At 43.6% G+C, this 19,437-nt stretch overlaps 1 protein-coding gene across 1 annotated transcript; it reads right to left on the bottom strand.

Annotated features, from left to right (window-relative positions):
- Nucleotides 1-2,187: 2,187 nt before the first annotated feature.
- Nucleotides 2,188-17,924, bottom strand: LOC106609940 (protein FRG1). The gene is made up of 9 exons (XM_014208981.3): nt 17,797-17,924; nt 17,509-17,576; nt 17,267-17,389; nt 8,462-8,519; nt 8,044-8,158; nt 7,652-7,756; nt 7,337-7,428; nt 2,785-2,895; nt 2,188-2,375 (listed from the first exon to the last, which is right to left on the bottom strand). Exons 1-9 carry the CDS (start codon nt 17,853-17,855, stop codon nt 2,339-2,341), a joined length of 768 nt encoding a protein of 255 aa, XP_014064456.1. The 5' UTR covers nt 17,856-17,924; the 3' UTR covers nt 2,188-2,338.
- Between the last annotated feature and the right edge of the window lie 1,513 nt (nt 17,925-19,437).

Below are 19,437 nucleotides of genomic sequence, written 5' to 3'. Positions count from 1 at the left end.
GTGCCTAATTGGTTTATTAATACATTTAAATTCATAATTGTGCACTCTCCTCAAACAATAGCATGGTATTATTTAACTGTAATAGCTAGTGTCAATTGGACGCGGGGGGATACCGATTCCATAGAGGTTAACGTACCTTGTCCTGCGGCTCAGTTTACCACATACCGGGGGTATGTTTTGCCAAAATAACTTTTTTTGGACAAGCTGTTTTCAAAACCGTAAATGGTCACATGAATTTGGATTATTTCCAGGGATACACAACATCCTGAAATATGTAGATATCTTTGCTAGAATGAATACTACACTGCTCAAAAAAATAAAGGGAACACTTAAACAACACAATGTAACTCCAAGTCAATCACACCTCTGTGAAATCAAACTGTCCACTTAGGAAGCAACACTGATTGACAATAAATTTCACATGCTGTTGTGCAAATGGAATAGACAACAGGTAGAAATTATAGGCAATTAGCAAGACACCCCCAATAAAGGAGTGGTTCTGCAGGTGGGGACCACAGACCACTTCTCAGTTCCTATGCTTCCTGGCTGATGTTTTGGTCACTTTTGAATGCTGGCGGTGCTTTCACTCTAGTGGTAGCATGAGACGGAGTCTACAACCCACACAAGTGGCTCAGGTAGTGCAGATCATCCAGGATGGCACATCAATGCGAGCTGTGGCAAGAAGGTTTGCTGTGTCTGTCAGCGTAGTGTCCAGAGCATGGAGGCGCTACCAGGAGACAGGCCAGTACATCAGGAGACGTGGAGGAGGCCGTAGGAGGGCAACAACCCAGCAGCAGGACCGCTACCTCCGCCTTTGTGCAAGGAGGAGCAGGAGGAGCACTGCCAGAGCCCTGCAAAATGACCTCCAGCAGGCCACAAATGTGCATGTGTCTGCTCAAACGGTCAGAAACAGACTCCATGAGGATGGTATGAGGACCCGACGTCCACAGGTGGGGGTTGTGCTTACAGCCCAACACCGTGCAGGACGTTTGGCATTTGCCAGAGAACACCAAGATTGGCAAATTCGCCACTGGCGCCCTGTGCTCTTCACAGATGAAAGCAGGTTCACACTGAGCACATGTGACACAGTCTGGAGACGCCGTGGAGAACGTTCTGCTTCCTGCAACATCCTCCAGCATGACCGGTTTGGAGGTGGGTCAGTCATGGTGTGGGGTGACATTTCTTTGGGGGGCCGCACAGCCCTCCATGTGCTCGCCAGAGGTAGCCTGACTGCCATTAGGTACCGAGATGAGATCGTGAGACCATATGCTGGTGCGGTTGGCCCTGGGTTCCTCCTAATGCAAGACAATGCTAGACCTCATGTGGCTGGAGTGTGTCAGCAATTCCTGAAAGAGGAAGGCATTGATGCTATAGACTGGCCCACCCGTTCCCCAGACCTGAATCCAATTGAGCACATCTGGGACATCATGTCTCGCTCCATCCACCAACACCACGTTGCACCACAGACTGTCCAAGAGTTGGCAGATGCTTTAGTCCAGGTCTGGGAGGAGATCCCTCAGGAGACCATCCGCCACATCAGGAGCATGCCCAAGCGTTGTAGGGAGGTCATACAGGCACGTGGAGGCCATACACACTACTGAACTTCATTTTGACTTGTTTTAAGGACATTACATCAAAGTTGCATCAGCCTGTAGTGTGGTTTTCCACTTTAATTTTGAGTGTGACTCCAAATCCAGACCTCCATGGGTTGATAAATTGGATTTCCATTGATTATTTTTGTGTGATTTTGTTGTCAGCACATTCAACTATGTAAAGAAAAAAGTATTTAATACGATTATTTATTTCATTCAGATCTAGGATGTGTTATTTTAGTGTTCCCTTTATTTTTTTGAGCAGTGTATATTTCCCTTGATGGAGTGATGCGGTAAGCAAAGATTGCCTTAACTTACCCCCCTCTTCCCTACCGTATTCCCTAATAAACAAACATCAATGGACTGTCCCAAACATCTGACAGGTCTGCTGATCTGGTCAAAACAAAAATAGTGGTGGTAGGCATGTTGGCAATGATTTACAGGAAATACAATCCAGTTCACCATAACCACTACTGCAGTTTATTATCTGAGAGATGACGCATAGGGAAACCAAGTGAAACAAGCTAATCAGTCTTCTGAGCTGCCAGCTAGGGAAGGGGTTTAGGGATTGAAATTACACAATCCCACAATTGACTTTCTCTTACCCAAATAACATTTATTCATGATAAAAAGTTACATCAAAACAGATTAATCAATGCCAGCCAAACAAATAAAAAATAAAAGCCTTTTTGATTTCAATATAAGGAATTCAAAGACGAGTGGACAATCCATAAACTTTTGTATCTTCACTTGCAGTATCGGTCTGCTTTCATCTTGGCTCTCCTGTGGACAAATAAAAAGTCACAAGTGGTTATTTTTAGTCCTTACATCACCACTATCCACCAGACAATGTAAATAGGTATCATGTGACAAGTCAGCTTGTCGCAACATGTTGAATTGAAACAGGTTTGCGCAAATAGGTTTAAAGTGTGTTGGCAGTTTGACCAGTTATGTGACTGACTCCTGCTATTAAAATAGCCATCAGTAGGAGTCATGTCACCAGTTCCAGAGTGATTTCTTGGAAAGGAAGTTCGGATGTGTTGATCAATAAAACCAGTTTGTGTGTTCTTGTTTCGTTTGGGGCTCCTACCGCCACTGAAATAAAATTTTCACTTATTCATGAATTGATGTCAATGGGAGACTGAATGAAAATTTGTTTAGGATTTGCCTCTTTATGAAGATGTTCTCCCACCTGTCTAACAGCTCCTCGTGGAACTTCCCATCTTTTCGGGCCATCTTCAGTGTGGTGCTGTCCTCCTCGTTCACCCTCAGCCGCCTGTCCTGGAAACTCTGGAATTTCTTTCTGTAATATCAGAAATCCGTGTTCAGTGAGACTTATTACACACAAATATCATACAAAGCCTCATGATAAGACACGGAAGGACCAGTCACACCACTATCAAACACAAAGAATAGCATCACTGAATCAAATCTTATTGGTCGTACAGATATTTTACAGATGTTATCCCAAGTGTAGTGAAATGCTTGTGTTCCTAGCTCCAACAGTGCAGTAATACATAACAAAAACGCAAATCCTCCAAATAAAATATTAGAACGAGCAATGTCAGAGAATATAAATAACATTGCACTTTCTGGGGCTACTATTATCAATGACAAATGTGTATAGAGCGACTTACACTCGTAAGTACCGTGCCATTTCCATTGAAGTAAACAGTGCTGAAAGTAGATACATACAGAGTACAACGGGGCCGCAAACAAACGCATAGATTTTTATAAGGCGCGCTGACGACATTTAGACCCTCTAGCCGTGGTTACAGTCTGTCAGTGGTTTATGATTCACGGACAGTGCTCGGTTCACGAAACACGCTCGGGGATGCTAAGCACTACATCACGATGACGGGCTCAAGAGCAGCCATTATCGTCACGTCAACATGATGAGTCCATTTCCCCCGTGTTTTCCTCTAAAATAAAAATAAAAAACGATGGAGAGAGGGGGAAGATAAAAAACGGAAAACGAAGTTGAAAGGGGAAGAGGAAAAAGGGAACACAATGACAGCCTTGTTCACGCTTAGCCCTCAGAACTTAATGGGCCGCCGCAGGCCGTGAAAGCGGCTGCGGCGTTCCGTTCTCGTTTCCATCCAGGCAGCTTTGGCCCATCAATCAGCATTTTAAGGGAGTGGGATTGATGAAGTGGCACTCCTATGCTCTCCCCACCTTCTCCTCGCGCATCCGGGCCTGTGATTTAGTTGTCAAAATCTTGCCGGAGCGGAAGGTTGTCAGGTGAAAACTGGAGGGAAATCACTGTCTGTCTACGGAAGGTCATAGTGTTCAACCCCTCCACCTTCCTTGGCTGTCTTTTCTACATAAAATGCTTAACCCACCACTGTGAGAACTGGTAGGTGAAGTTTAAAGGAAAATTCCACCGCAAAATGTTTTGCATGTCAACAATCAAGTTTAAGATATAACTTTCAAAATACATAAACAAAAAGTCCCTTTTTCAGTACCCTGTCTTTCAAAGATAATTTGTAATCCAAATAACTTCACAGATCTTCATTGTAAAGGGTTTAACCTGTTAGGGCTAGGGGGCAGTATTTACACGGCCGGATAAAAAACGTACCCGATTTAATCTGGTTACTACTCCTGCCCAGTAACTAGAATATGCATATAATTATTGGCTTTGGATAGAAAACACCCTAAAGTTTCTAAAACTGTTTGAATGGTGTCTGTGAGTATAACAGAACTCATATGGCAGGCAAAAACCTGAGAAGATTTCATGCAGTAAGTGGCCTGTCTGACAAGGTGTTGTTGTTCTTGCCTCTGTTTATTGAAGAGTCAGGATCTTAGCTGTAACGTGACACTTCCTACGGCTCCAATAGGCTCCCAGAGCCCGGGAAAAAGCTGAATGATGTCGAGGCAGCCCCAGGCTGAAACACATAATCGCCTTTGCCAAGTGGCCGATCAGAGGACAAAGGAATTAGGCGCGTGCCCGAGTCGACCCCATGCTGTATTTTCTTTCGGCTGTTTACCTAATTGCAGATTCCCGGTCGGAATATTATCGCTTTTTTACAAGAAAAATGGCATAAAAATTGATTTTAAACAGCGGTTGACATGCTTCGAAGTACGGTAATGAAATATTTAGAAGTCTTTTGTCACGAAATGCGCCATGCGCGTGACCCTTATTTACCATTCGGATAGTGTCCTGAACGCACAAACAAAACGCCGCTGTTGGAACATAACTATGGATTATTTTGGACCAAACCAACATTTGTAATTGAAGTAGAAGTCCTGGGAGTGCATTCTGACGAAGAACAGGAAAGGTAATCAAACTTTTCTAATAGTAAATCTGATTTTGGTGAAGGCTAAACTTGCTGGGTGTCTAAATAGCTAGCCCTGTGATGCCGGGCTATCTACTTAGAATATTGCAAAATGTGCTTTCACCGAAAAGCTATTTTAAAATCGGACATATCGAGTGCATAGAGGAGTTCTGTATCTATAATTCTTAAAATAATTGTTATGCTTTTTGTGAACGTTTATCGTGAGTAATTTAGTAAATTATTAGTGAATTCGCCGGAAGTTTGCTAGTTCTGAACGTCACATGCTAATGTAAAAAGCTGGTTTTTGATATAAATATGAACTTGATTGAACAAAACATGCATGTGTTGTATAACATAATGTCCTAGGTGTGTCATCTGATGAAGATCATCAAAGGTTAGTGCTGCATTTAGCTGTCTTCTGGGTTTTTGTGACATTATATGCTAGCTTGAAAAATGTGTGTCTGATTATTTCTGGCTGGGTACTCTGCTGACATAATCTAATGTTTTGCTTTCGTTGTAAAGCCTTTTTGAAATCGGACAGTGTGGTTAGATTAACGAGAGTCTTGTCTTTAAATAGCTGTAAAATAGTCATATGTTTGAGAAATTGAAGTAATAGCATTTCTAATTTATTTGAAAATCGCGCCACAGGATTCAACTGGCTGTTACGTAGGTGGGACGATTTGGTGCCACCTAGCCCAGAGAGGTTAAACACTGATTCCCATGTTTGTTCAATGAACCATAAACAATTAATGAACATGCACCTGTGGAACGTCGGTATGCAATTAAGGTCACAGTTATGAAAACTTAGGACACTAAAAGAGGCCTTTCTACTGACTGAAAAACACCAAAATAAAGATGCCCAGGGTCCCTGCTCATCTGCGTGAACGTGCCTTAGGCATGCTGCAAGGAGGCATGAAGACTACAGATGTGGCCAGGGCAATAAATCGCAATGTCCATACTGTGAGATGCCTAAGAAAGCGATACTGGGAGACAGGACAGACAGCTGATCATCCTCGCAGTGGCAGACCACGTATAACAACACCTGCACAGGATCGGTACATCCAAACATCACACCTGCGGGACAGGTACAGGATGGCAACAACAACTGCCCGAGTTACACCAGGAACGCACAATCCCTCCATCAGTGCTCAGACTGTCCGCAATAGGCGAGAGACTGGACTGAGGGCTTGTAGGCCTGTCGTAAGGCACGTCCTCAGGCATCACCGGCAACAACGTCACCTATGGGCACAAACCCACTGTAGCTGGACCAGACAGGACTGGCAAAAAGTGTTCTTCACTGACGAGTCGTGGTTTTGTCTCACCAGGGGTGATGGTCGGATTCGCGTTTATCATCGAAGGAATGAGCGTTACACCGAGGCCTGTACTCTGCAGCGGGATCGAATGGAGGTGGAGGGCCTGTCATGGTCTTGTTGTCATTGCAGGAAATCTCAACGCTGTGCATTACAGGGAAGACTTCCTCCTCCCTCATGTGGTACCCTTCCTGCAGGCTCATCATGACATGACCCTCCAGCATGACAATGCCACCAGACATACTGCTTGTTCTGTGCGTGATTTCCTGCAAGACAGGAATGTCAGCATTCTGCCATAGCCAGCGAAGAGCCCGGATCTCAATCCCATTGAGCACATCTGGGACCTGTTGGATCGGAGGGTGAAGGCTAGGGCCATTCCCCCCAGAAATGTCCGGGAACTTGCAGGTTCCTTGGTGGAAGAGTGAGGTAACATCTCACAGCAAGAACTGGCAAATCTGGTGCAGTCCATGAGGAAGAGATGTACTGCAGTACTTAATGCAGCTGGTGGCCACACCAGATACTGATTGTTACTTTTGACCCCCCCTTGTTCAGGAACACATTCCATTTCTGTTAGTCACATGTCTGTGGAACTTGTTCAGTTTGTCTCAGTTGTTGAATCTTATGTTCATACTAATATTTACACATGTTAAGTTCGCTCAAAATAAAGTTTATATGCAGCCAGAATGATGCAGTTTGCATCATATTATGCAAAATGAATCACAACGGCTGTATTTCTGATTCTGAAAGTTACATAATCTTAAATCTGATAATATTTTGGGATTATATTAACAATAGACGAATGAAACAAATACCAAAAGATAGTTTTTCGGTGGAGTTTTCCTTTAACTGTGATGCATGCATTACTGAACTGGTATATGGTATAATTTCAGTACTGTAATTTAGGTTAACAGTTCAGTGTTGATCCTTGTTGGGCTGTCTTCAAGTTTTTCATAAATGCATAAAACATTGTTTGTCATGATATAGGGCAGGCCATTGCATTTCCTATACCTTTACCATAAATAAAGTTAATTTGGACAAGATCAGCCGTACAACAGGGGTTACAACCTCTCTAGACTAGAGGGCATGGAATCACCACCTTGTATGATTACCGCTGCAAATGTTGCTGCCACTGTGACATAGGTAGACAGACGGTACATACACGTAGTTGAGCTCGCAGTTCTTCACGTTGCCCCTGTCCTCGTCGGCAATGTCGTCGTTCCGCTTGACCTCCCTCTCCGCGCATGACCGGATCTGTTCATCATCATTTAAAGAGGCAGAAGGAGAGAGGGGGAAAACACAAAACAGTTGCATGTTGAATAGCAATATCCTGGCCCCCCTAATGTTCAGAGACATTTAGTTCTTTCATTCCATCACTAACTTCAGACTCCCCCATGGTGATGTAATTGCTATATTATAGATGGGGGGGGGGGGGGGGGGGGGTTTATGGAGTGACCTTGTGAAATATATACATCACCTTAACCATCTCGTCGTCCCCCGCCAACTTGCTCTTGGCCTCAATGTCCCCACTTTCACTGTAGGAGATGAAACAGCTATTTGCTGCCATGAGAGCCATTTTGCCCTGGGAAAAAAATGGAAGACAAAACAGAAATGAAATGAAGAGATTAGTTGACAGATGAGTTTCACCTCATGCTGATACACCATTTGCGAGGTAAAAGCTCAATTATATGCAGAGAGCGTCAAGCTTTCTCTCCGATATGCATCAACAAAGCAACAAGTTGTAAGGAAAACGAGCCTTATCTATATCTAGGGTTACTTTGCAACAAATTCTATATGATATGGCATTATATCACAGTCTTTGTATGCATTGACTTTGACGTTTTTTTGATTGGCAGTTGCTTCACTCACGTCCTGGAAAACAGGTTCCCACTGTTCCCGGGAGCCGATGGCGTCGGAACGTCCCACCACGACCCCCTCCGAGGTGATCCCTAGATACTTCCCATAGCCAGACTTCAGGGCTACCCTGGGGGGAGGGAGAAACACAGGAGAACAAAATTCATTCCTGGATAATGGCAAGTTGATTTGAGTGTCTAACAACTTTTGCAAAGTCTATTCAATGATCATTTGAACAACAGAAGCGAAGCTCTTTTATAACGTTGTAATTAAAATCCAATTTTGTATTTACAAAATTGCATACCTGCAGAAACTGTAAGTGTTCTTCCGAAGTCTATTATAACTCACCAGGATACACTTTCCATTCAGATTTGGGGGGAGAGGAAGTCAACATAAAATGTGCGTAGGTGATATTTACTCCTTTCATACGCACCTAGAGTCTGACAACTTGATGGCAGTGAATTGCTCCGGGGGGTCTGGCCCTTCGTCGTCTGCAAAATATCAAAGACAACATTTCCCTTTTAGAGTCAAAATCACTGATTGATATTCTAAAAATCAGAGCATTCTCTCTTTATCATCCCAGAGGAGCCTTCGTTTTGGTTTAATGAGGATTAAAAACAAGATGACTCTTTACTATCACTTCAAACATTTGGGAGCTTGGCTCTGCCGACTTAACATTCAGAGTGTCGAGACGTTGTGTACGATTAGCATTTCTCACATTCTCTCGCCAGGTTCGTGATCTTGAAAAATAAAATCTGTCGCAGTGGTGCCAATACAATGCATTTGATCTCGGATGTATTAGCGTACAATTACGATGTGTCATTCTGAAAAGAGACTATTTGCATAACTTCCTCTAGCAGCGGGTCTACCCTTGAGACGCACTGACGTAGAGCCTTCACGTTTTACTAACGCTTCATGGTCATTTATAAACACACAACTTCGGGCTACACAACGTTGCTGCTGGGTGCTATTGATCGCGTACACCCACCCTAATCTCGGAAACCCAGACCTCAAATCTTGTGTAATTGCATCAGATGCTCGAGTAGGTTCTGGGGTGAGATGTATGACAACAGATGCTATAAAGACTAGAGAAGTCTCCAACCCCTTAAACGGAAACTCTCAGCTAAAGGCTCCACCCCTTCAGAAAATGTTCCACTTGTAATCATTTCTTGAAATTCCCGCCCCCATTTAAGCACCATCGTCACACAATCCTGATCTGGCCAAATAATCAGCGACGGGAAACCAAAGCACCGGGACTACTGTTGCTTGTTAGTCATCGTAGTCCAAGAGATTAAACCCACCCTGACCGATGTAAAATTACAGGCAATCCTTATCCTGAGTTCCAAAACTCTTCTCTGGCTTTGTAGGCTCGGCCCTAATTTGTGTTCTGTCACGTGGAGCTGCATGGCAAATTGTCCAGGAACAAAGGACAATTCTCAAGGACTAGTCAGCCCTTCCCCCTCTAAGGGGCCAAAATGTATATCTCTTTTACAGTATCCAGAGGACTGACTATAAAATGAATGATAGAATAATGCTGTAATATCCATGTTTGATATCTGAAACCTGTTCACTCAGGATAACTCTGATTCTAACTATATGGATGTATCTTGTATAAAGTGAACTCTGAATTACTATATCCAAAAAGGTTTTATGGTCCTCCGTCTTATTTACATTGGTCTCATCCCCCACACAAGCCTTTAAAATGATATGATCCCCTGTGGAGATTGGGCTTTTGTGTTTAGGTTACTGTCAACTTGGCATCATTTGACTGGTTAACGGTGATTGGTTTTGGGTTGAAAGGTTACACCTTCAGATGTTATAAATGGAATGAAATGCCTTTGTTCTCTCTCTTATCCTGTATCCAGTCCATGGAGGAAAGTTGTGTGATCAATTCTCATTTCCTAGACTTCTAGGCCTCTCTTTGTACATGCGTTGTCCTGTAAGTTAACTTTAGGATCTATATGCTTGGAATATTGCCTAATGCTTGCTTGTATATATTCATTATCTTTATGGAGTCAGAAACATTTTAATAGGCTAATTGCTTAGTCGCATGTGATGTATATACTGTATAATATACTGTATAATATACTGAATATTCACATGTCAACTGTTACTGCCCAATATAGCTTCATGCCCTAGTGTCCTTTCCTCTTTCATCAGTGATGGATAAAGGTTGTGGATGGATTTCTACCCTATTGCTTTGACCTATCATGTTTTTCTCTAAATGTAACCTTTATTTATTTAACTAGGCAAGTCAGTTAAGAACAAATTCTTATTTACAATGACGGCCTACTCCGGCCTAACCTGAACAACGCTGGGCCAATTGTGCGCCGCCCGATGGGACTCTCAATCACAGCCGGATGTGACACAGCCTGGATTCGAACCAGGCACTATAGTGACACCTCTTGCACTGAGATGCAGTGCCTTAGACCGCTGAGTCACTTGGGAGCCCTGCCAGATCATGTCCTGCCAGATCAGTGGCCACTGATGAAAGGAAGCTAGTTAATCATACAGAGAAACACTCCGTAAGGATGTGACCATCACAGATTCTCACAACGTTAGGGAAAGTTAAAGGGGGGAAAGTCTGTCAATTTCAAGGACAGATTGATGCAAATTGGGAAACCACACCTCTGTGTGCAATCATTTGGGCATTGGGATAGCGAATAAAATCCCTAGGCTCACATACCTCCATGTTTCTCAGACCACAATAGTCAGACAGGTTATAGTCTAATCATATTTCATCCCCTAAAGCAGGCCTATATCGCCCTGTGACCCTTGAGTTTACACAGAGGGTATTCACAATGTCTCCTGCATCCAGTGACTAAGCACCTCGAGGGCTTTTCTCAGCTTGAGAGGGCGAAACTATTCTAGATGGGTTTCCTGCTTACTGAAAATCCCATAAAAGTGCAGAAACATCATCTCTCTCTCTCTCTCTCTCTCTCTCTCTCTCTCTCCCTGTAACTCAATTTCTCGTTCATCTCACTTAAAATGTGCCTGCCTCCCGAGTTAGAGCCTCACCAAGGGAATAGGAATGGTTCATGTTTTTATCTCCTGGCGCATTTTCCCCTCTTTAATAAAAAAAAACGTGCGCTGAATCCCAGGTCTGCGTTTCTGTCTTTGGAGGGTGGATGGGTTTTATTGAACATTTCTTAAACATGTCTCGCCTTAGGGCAGAGAATCTTTGCCTGGAAACTCCCATTTAGTCTAGCTTGGCTAGTTAGGTTAGGTGCTCCACCCCCAAGTTGAGTCCTTTTGCCTGAGGCTCAGGGTCTGGTGTAATGGGGCTCTGGCCTGCTAGTCAGTGGGGCTAACGGTGGGGAGACGAAGCATGTCGCCTGTGAGCTTTTGATTGAAAGATGTGATTCTGGCACGTTGGCAATGTCCCTCTAACTTGTAACGGTAAACATACTATCGAAATGAAATGGTTGGTGCCTATCTTTCCCGTTCATTTTAGATTGTGGACTACAGTTTTCACCTTAGCCTACCGTGTGGGTCCGGATACTCGCAACAGATGCTATCTATCGTGGACCCCAGACACAATACCATCTGGTGGTATGGAAACACGTGACCAATTTAAAAGTTGTGCTGCAAAACTATCCATTTAAGAGGCAAGGAATCACAATGACATTAGTTCAATGATACTCATGTGGATCTTTGCCTGTTACCTTGTTGCATTCTAACCCAGCACAGAGCTGTGCAATACATTTCCTCCGTGTAAATGATTTCATTGTCTGCAAGTGGATGGGCACCATAAATCGAAGCTAGCACCGGATTCATATTGATGATATCCAATAACATGCTTGAGAGGACAAAGAAATGGATTAATGCCTGTTGTGTGTGTGGAGGAGCAATTCCAGCTTCCTCTCTAAACCATTACCCGGCAAGCTGTGCAGAAATGAATGTCCTAATAGCTTCTGGAACAACATAGTAGTTCAGTTCTCCCTTTCATTTTACATGTCCACTCTCTCAGAGTGTGATTTCAAATTGATTTAGAATGAAAACGCCACTAAATCTTATACCGTTTAGGACAAAATTGGTTTTGAGTTCAAAACGCTTGGTACTTCACGTAGGCAGCCATCAAATGTGGCGGTCATCGAAAAAGCAAGAAAATGAAGTTGGAGGAAACAATTAGGGAGTTCCCCCCCTTATTCTCCACAAATGAATGACACAAAAAAATTGCCTGCCGCTTTGCCGGGCTAGCCACGCTAATGGAACGCAATGTCCATTACAGCTCTTAAGGTTTGCTCTCTTCGTATTAGAATAGAATGAAACATGAGAAAACTAGGATCTTCTTCCATTCTATTATGGGATTCATTCATTCCTGACAATTTCCAGCTCCATTTGCTCTGCCTATAATGCCCGATTACAGAGTCCGTTGCAGACAAAAAAAAGTGTATTTAAATAAAGTACCCCTTTTTTCTTCCCAATTTCGTGATATCCAATTGGTAGTTACAGTCTTGTCCCATCGCTGCAACTCCCGTACGGACTCAGGAGAGGAGAAGGTCGAGAGCCATGCGTCCTCCGAAACACGACTCCGCCAAGCCGCACTGCTTCTTGACACATTGCTCGCTTAACCCGGAAGCCGGCCGCACCAATGTGTAGGAGGAAACGCCGTACAGCTGGCGACCAAAGTTAGCGTGCATATGCCCAGCCGCCACAAGGAGTCGCTAGAGGACATCCCTGCCCGCCAAACCCTTGGATAACCCAGACAACACTGGGCCAATTGTGCACTGCCTTATGGGTCTCCCAGTCATGGCCGGCTGCGACACAGCCTGGGACCGAACCTGGATCTGTAGTGTCGCCTCTAGCACTGCGACGCAGTGCCTTCGACCGCTGCGCCACTCGAGAGGCCCTGATGCAGACAATTTAAGTAAATGCAAGCGACATGCTGGGCTGGCTTGCATTTCAAAAATGACTTTATAAGAGGGAACAATCAACAGGACCACTTCAGATTTTTCTCTCTCTCCTTCATTTCAAATCTTGTTAGTTTGAATTGCAAGGCTTTCACAAAGTGAAATCATTTAAGAATTTACAGTCATTTTAGAGTGACTTCTGACAACTTGAATGACGTTGCCATCTAAAATGGTTGAACAAGACACCACACTGCCTTGACTTAAGCCGTTTAAGTTCAAACAATGTGTGCTCAAGCTACCAGTTGCGAGACCAAACCTTACTATAACCATAATTCATGATAATCAAAATGTATGATGATTATAGGCAAATCAAGTTCCAATTGAAACTACGCTCCAATTAGTTTTTCTGCCTTTAGTTTAGTGAGCCAACCTGTTTTGAGTTGTGCAGACCACCCAAGTTGGAGATACCCTGGTTGGCAACATTGGTGCAAGCCACTTGAATCACAGTTGATTTCAGCAGCTGAGTTGCTCGGGATGCTACAGAGATGAGGGGATTAAGAAGTGTTTAGGCGTTAGCTTGCCAAACTACCCTCTCAAAGCTCCTGCAACATCTGGCTGACATTTAACTGTGTCCATGGTTACTAGCCTGGTTCCACAGCTACACCAGCGGAAGAAGGCAAAGGATGATGGCGAATTTAGCCCCTGGTCAGAGGCAGTGCGCCACAAGAGGGCCACACTGCCACACTGTCTCACCACATCCGTTTCTCCTTCACATGTCCACCTGAAAAGTTGTCTTCAGTGACACTGGGTATGCTGATGATGTGGAGCTGTCCCAAGTCATATACCACTAACCAGCATCCAGGAGGACACTTCCATGGGCTTGGAGGCAAAGCAGCTGGATGAGTTGGCTACATCCAACAACATGCTCCTGAACGGGAAAAAGTATGGAAATCTGGATATGCTTTGAGAGAGACCCTCCACAACCTGCACCACTCATCCTAGGAGGACAGGAAGCACCAGTGGTAACAACAATCAAGTATCTTGGTTTTCATCTAGACTCTAACCTCAGTGGTGACACACATGTGGAGCAGTCAGTGAGTAAAGCCTCAATATGCCTGCACTTTTTGACTGTTCTTGACAGAAATGGCCTACCCACTGAAGATCTGGTCAGTCTATACTACCCTGGTGAGGACTGGTCTGGAATACGGTGGAGTGCTGTTAGTTGGATGCAGCAAAAAGCAGCAGGCCCAACTGGACAGGGTGCAGAGGAGGGCCCTGAGGATCATCTCCATAGGTGGAGCAGTCCAACCACAGCTCCAGTTACTGCAGAGCAGGCTGCAGTGCACCCGGCAAGGTATATGCACATTCAAACACACATCTGCTCCATCTAATAAAGGGATGTGAGTGCACCACCAGGCTCCGAGAAACAGACTGTCCTGTATTACTGCCCGTATTATACATAAAAAAAACACACTACCCACTGCTGTCAGACTGTAAAATAACACGGAACCCAAACCGGCTAGCTAGCTTGCACTTGCTAGCTAACTTGTCCTATTTAGCTAGCTTGCTGTTGCTAGCTAATTTGTCCGGGGATATAAACATTGAGTTGTTATTTTACCTGAAATGCACAAGGTCCTTATCTCCGACAATTAATCCACACATAAAACGGTCAACCGAATCGTTTCTAGTCATCTCTCCTCCTACTAGGCTTTTTCTTCTCTGGACATATTGCGATTGGCAACTTTCATAAATTAGGTGCATTACCACCACTGACCTCGTTCGTCTTTCAGTCACCCACGTGGATATAACCAATGAGGAGATGGCACGTGGGCACCTGCTTCTATAAACCAATGAGATGGGAGAGGCATGACTTGCAGCGCGATCTGTGTCACAAATAGAACTGACTTCTATTTTAGCTGCTGGCAAATGCAGGAAAGTGCTGTTTGAATGAATGCTTACGAGCCTGCTGCTGCCTACCACCGCTCAGTCAAACTGCTCTATCAAATATCAAATCATAGACTTAATTATAATATAATAAACACACAGAAGTACGAGCCTTAGATCATTAATATGGTCAAATCCGGAAACTATCATTTCGAAAACAAAATGTTTATTCTTTCAGTGAAATACAGAACCGTTCCGTATCGAACGGGTGGCATCAATAAGTCTAAATATTGCTGTTACATTGCACAACCTTCAATGTTATGTCATAATTATGTAAAATTCCGGCAAATTAATTACAGTCTTTGTTAGGAATAAATGGTCTTCACACAGTTCGCAACGAGCCAAGCGGACCAAACTGCTGCATATACCCTGACTCTGCTTGCACAGAACGCAAGAGAAGTGACAATTTCCCTAGTTAATATTGCCTGCTAACATGAATTTCTTTTAACTAAATATGCAGGTTTAAAAAAATATAATTGTGTATTGATTTGAAAAAAAGCCATTGATATTTATGGTTAGGTACATTGGTGTAACGACAGTGCTGTTTTTCGCAAATGCGCTTGTTAAATCATCACCCATTTGGCCAAGTAGGCTGTGATTCGATGATAAATTAACAGGCACCGCATTGATTATTAACAACGCAGGACAAGCTAGTTAAACTGGTAATATCATCAACCAAGTGTAGTTAACTAGTGATTAAGTTAAGATTGATTGTTTTTTATAAGATACGTATAATGCTAGCTAGCACCTTACCTTGACTCCTTGCTGCACTCGCATAACAGGTAGTCAGCCTGCCACGCAGTCTCCTCGTGGAGTGCAATGTAATCGGTGTCCCAAAAAAAATGCCGATTACCGATTGTTATGAAAACTTGAACTCGACCCTAATTAATCGGTCGATCTCTAGTGCGTAGGGCGTAAAAACCGTCAGTCCTAATAAAATGGGTTTCCATGGCAGAGCAGCCATGCGCAATGCCAAGCGTCGGCTGGAGTGGTGCCATTGGACTCTGGAGCAGTGGAAACGCGTTCTCTCGGTTTTGGCGGATGCCAGGAGAACGCTACCTGCCCCACTGCATAGTGCCAACTGTAAAGTTTGGTGGAGGAAGAATAATGATCTGGGGCTGTTATTCATGGTTCGGGCTAGGCCCCTTAGTACCAGTGAAGGGAAATCTTAACGCTACAGCATTGACATGCTAGATGATTCTGTGCTTCCAACTTTGTGGCAACAGTTTGGGGAAGGCACTTTCCTGTTTCAGCATGACAATGCCCCCATGCACAAACCGAGGTCCATACAGAAATGGTTTGTCGAGATCGGTGTGGAAGAACTTGACTGGCCTGCACAGAGAGCCCTGACCTCAACCCCATCGAACACCTTTGGGATTAATTGAAAAGCCGACTGCGAGCCAGGCCTAATCGCCCAACAACAGCAGCAGCAAAGAGGGGCACCAACTCCATATTAATGCCCATGACTTTGGAATGAGATGTTCGACAAGCAGGTGTCCACATACTTTTGCCCATGTAGTGTATGTATCCAAGTGTTCTGCAGTATGTTTATGCCATGTAGTATGTATCCAAGTGAATGTTTTCTTATGCTATTTTCTATGCAATTTTTTTATGTTGTAAATTCTGCATTTCTTCAGTTTTTCTGTGATGAATAATGTCAAACTAAAGGCTACTCAGTGTTCATGTCTTGTGATGGGTAACCCTACCCCAAAGATTTGTGTTAACTTTCTGAGCCCTTCTACAATGGACAAATAGGTATGGAAAGTTTAGTTCAAATCAAACGGGGTGCTGTCAAAAAGTGAGTGAATTCAAAAGGATTTTACCCTTAGGTCTTGAATTGTGCAGACATCTACTATTTGATACCCGTGGTTTGCAATCTCTTCCACTGTTTGTGTTTCATAAGTCTCAAACAGTAATCTGTATGTCAACATATCAAAAGTTCCACTACGTTAAACCTCCCTCACTGCTCCCTGGTAACAGGTGGAGCAGGAGGGTGAGAGCTGTAACAGGGACTCGACCCCTAACTCAAGCGGTGCAGAGGTGAAAGCCTAACGGACTGTACCACAAAAGCCTCTGGGTAAAGGCAGTACAACGCTCCCATACACCACTTAGTCAAGCATAACATTTTATGATCACCCCCCACACACATCATCACCAACACTTCAAAATTAACCCTATCGACTCAGTGATGTAACAAAAGGCCAAATGCCTCTCAAAACACGTCCCCCTGTCCAATCAAGTAGCATAACAACCTAGTATGGCATACAGCAAATTGTGTGCATCATCATCATCATGCATTAATGCAAAACACATGACACCCTACTCCCTATATTATTGTGCTCTACGTTTGGCCAGAGCTCTACTGTGGCTCTAATGAGATGTGGTGCACTATAAAGGAAATACTGGGTAGATTTAGCTCAAGACACTCTCTCTTTTCTTACCTTGATGTGGTGCACCAACTGTGAACAGACCAGTATCCAGGGCATGGATGTAGGAATTAGTTTGCATCTCTATTGCAACCGTTCCTGAAATCTCCCCAAAGCCACTGATACACCACCATCCACCTAGAAAGCAGAAATAAAACATAGTTGTTTGCTACTTTGTGGAATATCGTAATAACCATTTTCAATTTAGTTACATATCTAGCTAGCTAGCTGCATAGATTGACCAACAAACAACATACCAACAATATCAGGTTTATCTTGTGCATCATCTCTTTTTCTCTTCTTATCCTTGTGCTTCTTCTTCTTTCTACAAGACAATTGTGGATCAACATTAGCAAGGTCAAATTAGAAATGGGGGGGAAAAAATTAAATAGCAAAGAGTTAGCTAGCTAACATTAGCCAGTAGCTAACTGTTGATGCCTGGTCAGTCAATGAATGATAGCTAGCTAGATAGCATTATTAGCCAGCTTGATTCACCATATTCTACACAAACAAATATTGAATTCGATGTTGAGGAATAAACGCACCCCTTGTTTAGTCCTTTCAAAACAAGTTTTGTTGTTTTCACTTTTGAATAGTCAGCCATAGCTTCAGATTATGATAAACTAGCTAACATACACAAACGAAAACAACATGGGAGTACGGTGCCCGTCGAGGTAATAACGAATATCACTTAACAAACGAGCGACATCTATTGTTTGGAGAATATATTACATTGTATGTGTTCGGGAAAATACATTGAATGTGTTCAGATTCGGGATAATGCCTTGTTTGTTTTTCAGCACTTTCTTTTATGCTATTTAAAAGTTGGTGTGTAACTAATTATGTGTTACTAGGTGTGACAGAGAGTCGCACACTATATATATAATTTCACTGTTTGTCTACATAACCTGGTTCAAACATTCATGACATTACCCTGAAGAAGGTACAGTGATGCCAAAACGTTTGTGGTTTACCCAATAAATTACTGGAAGCTTATATAGAGGGTGTGTGACTCTCTTTATTTGTATAGCCTACAGTTTACTCGCTGTTAGTCAGCAGTCAGCACCTCTACTAACTTTTTAGACTAAGTGTGCCAGAGAAAATCAAACACACAGACACACACACACACATGCTCTTAAACTTGCACATGCACACACTCAAAATATCACCCCAACTCACACACGCACACACACACACACACACACACACACACACACACACACACACACACACACACACACACACACACACACACACACACACACACCGCATGCCGTAGTCAAGGGGCAGCTTAAGTGCCCATGTGCACAGTCTCACATAGAGTGTGTCTCTGTAAACTACCTGAGTCCAGGCCAAGGCTGGCAGTGTGAGGGAGATTAACTGTCTGTCTTCTGGCTCAGAGGGGTACTGGAGTTTGGCTTTTCTCTTAATAGACTGTGTGTCTGCTGTCCCTGAACAGCAAATTACTGTAAATTACTTCCCAGACGTTGGTTCTGTTTTTTCATTCACCAAGACTCCTGGAGGGGTTGAAAGAGAGCATGAACACAGACCAATGCACGCGCACACCACACACACACACACACACACACACACACACACACACACACACACACACACACACACACACACACACACACACACACACACACACACACACACACCACACACACACACACACACACACACACACACACGTATTCCACCTCAACGAACACGCATATATGTGCTGCTCAACATCACACAATGCGCCAGAAGAGTTATACACTGACTCCACCAATGGCTAGCAGGTACATGGCATTGTGTCAAATTCCTGCACCAATTCCTCCCAGAGTCTTCGTTGAAACAATCAACCTGTGAGCCATAGCAGATATCGACCTCCGAGAAAGGGGTGCGCTCAAACTAATGTTTTTACTAATGACACCCCATTAAGGAAGAATAGCCCAATCAGGAAGCCTGTGACGGGAGGTAATAAATCATTGGATGACAGTGTCAGGAAGTAAAATTAATGAGACAGAAGCTTGTGCGACCTGCCCTTTGTGGCAGCTGTGTTTCTCAGAGCTTAAAAGTCACACAGACAAAGAGGAGAGACTCTGAAGTCAATGAAATGCTTTCAGTGATGATAAATGGTGATTTTAGGGAGTTGTATTGGCTCCTCGTTAGTTGATATTACAATTTACGATCAATCA

This window comes from Salmo salar, chromosome 08 (genome assembly GCF_965601325.2).
Source record: "Salmo salar chromosome 08, fSalSal1, whole genome shotgun sequence".
Classification (NCBI taxonomy): domain Eukaryota; kingdom Metazoa; phylum Chordata; class Actinopteri; order Salmoniformes; family Salmonidae; genus Salmo; species Salmo salar.
Note: the sequence above shows the minus strand (reverse complement) of the source record. Positions and strands in the feature narration are given on the sequence as shown.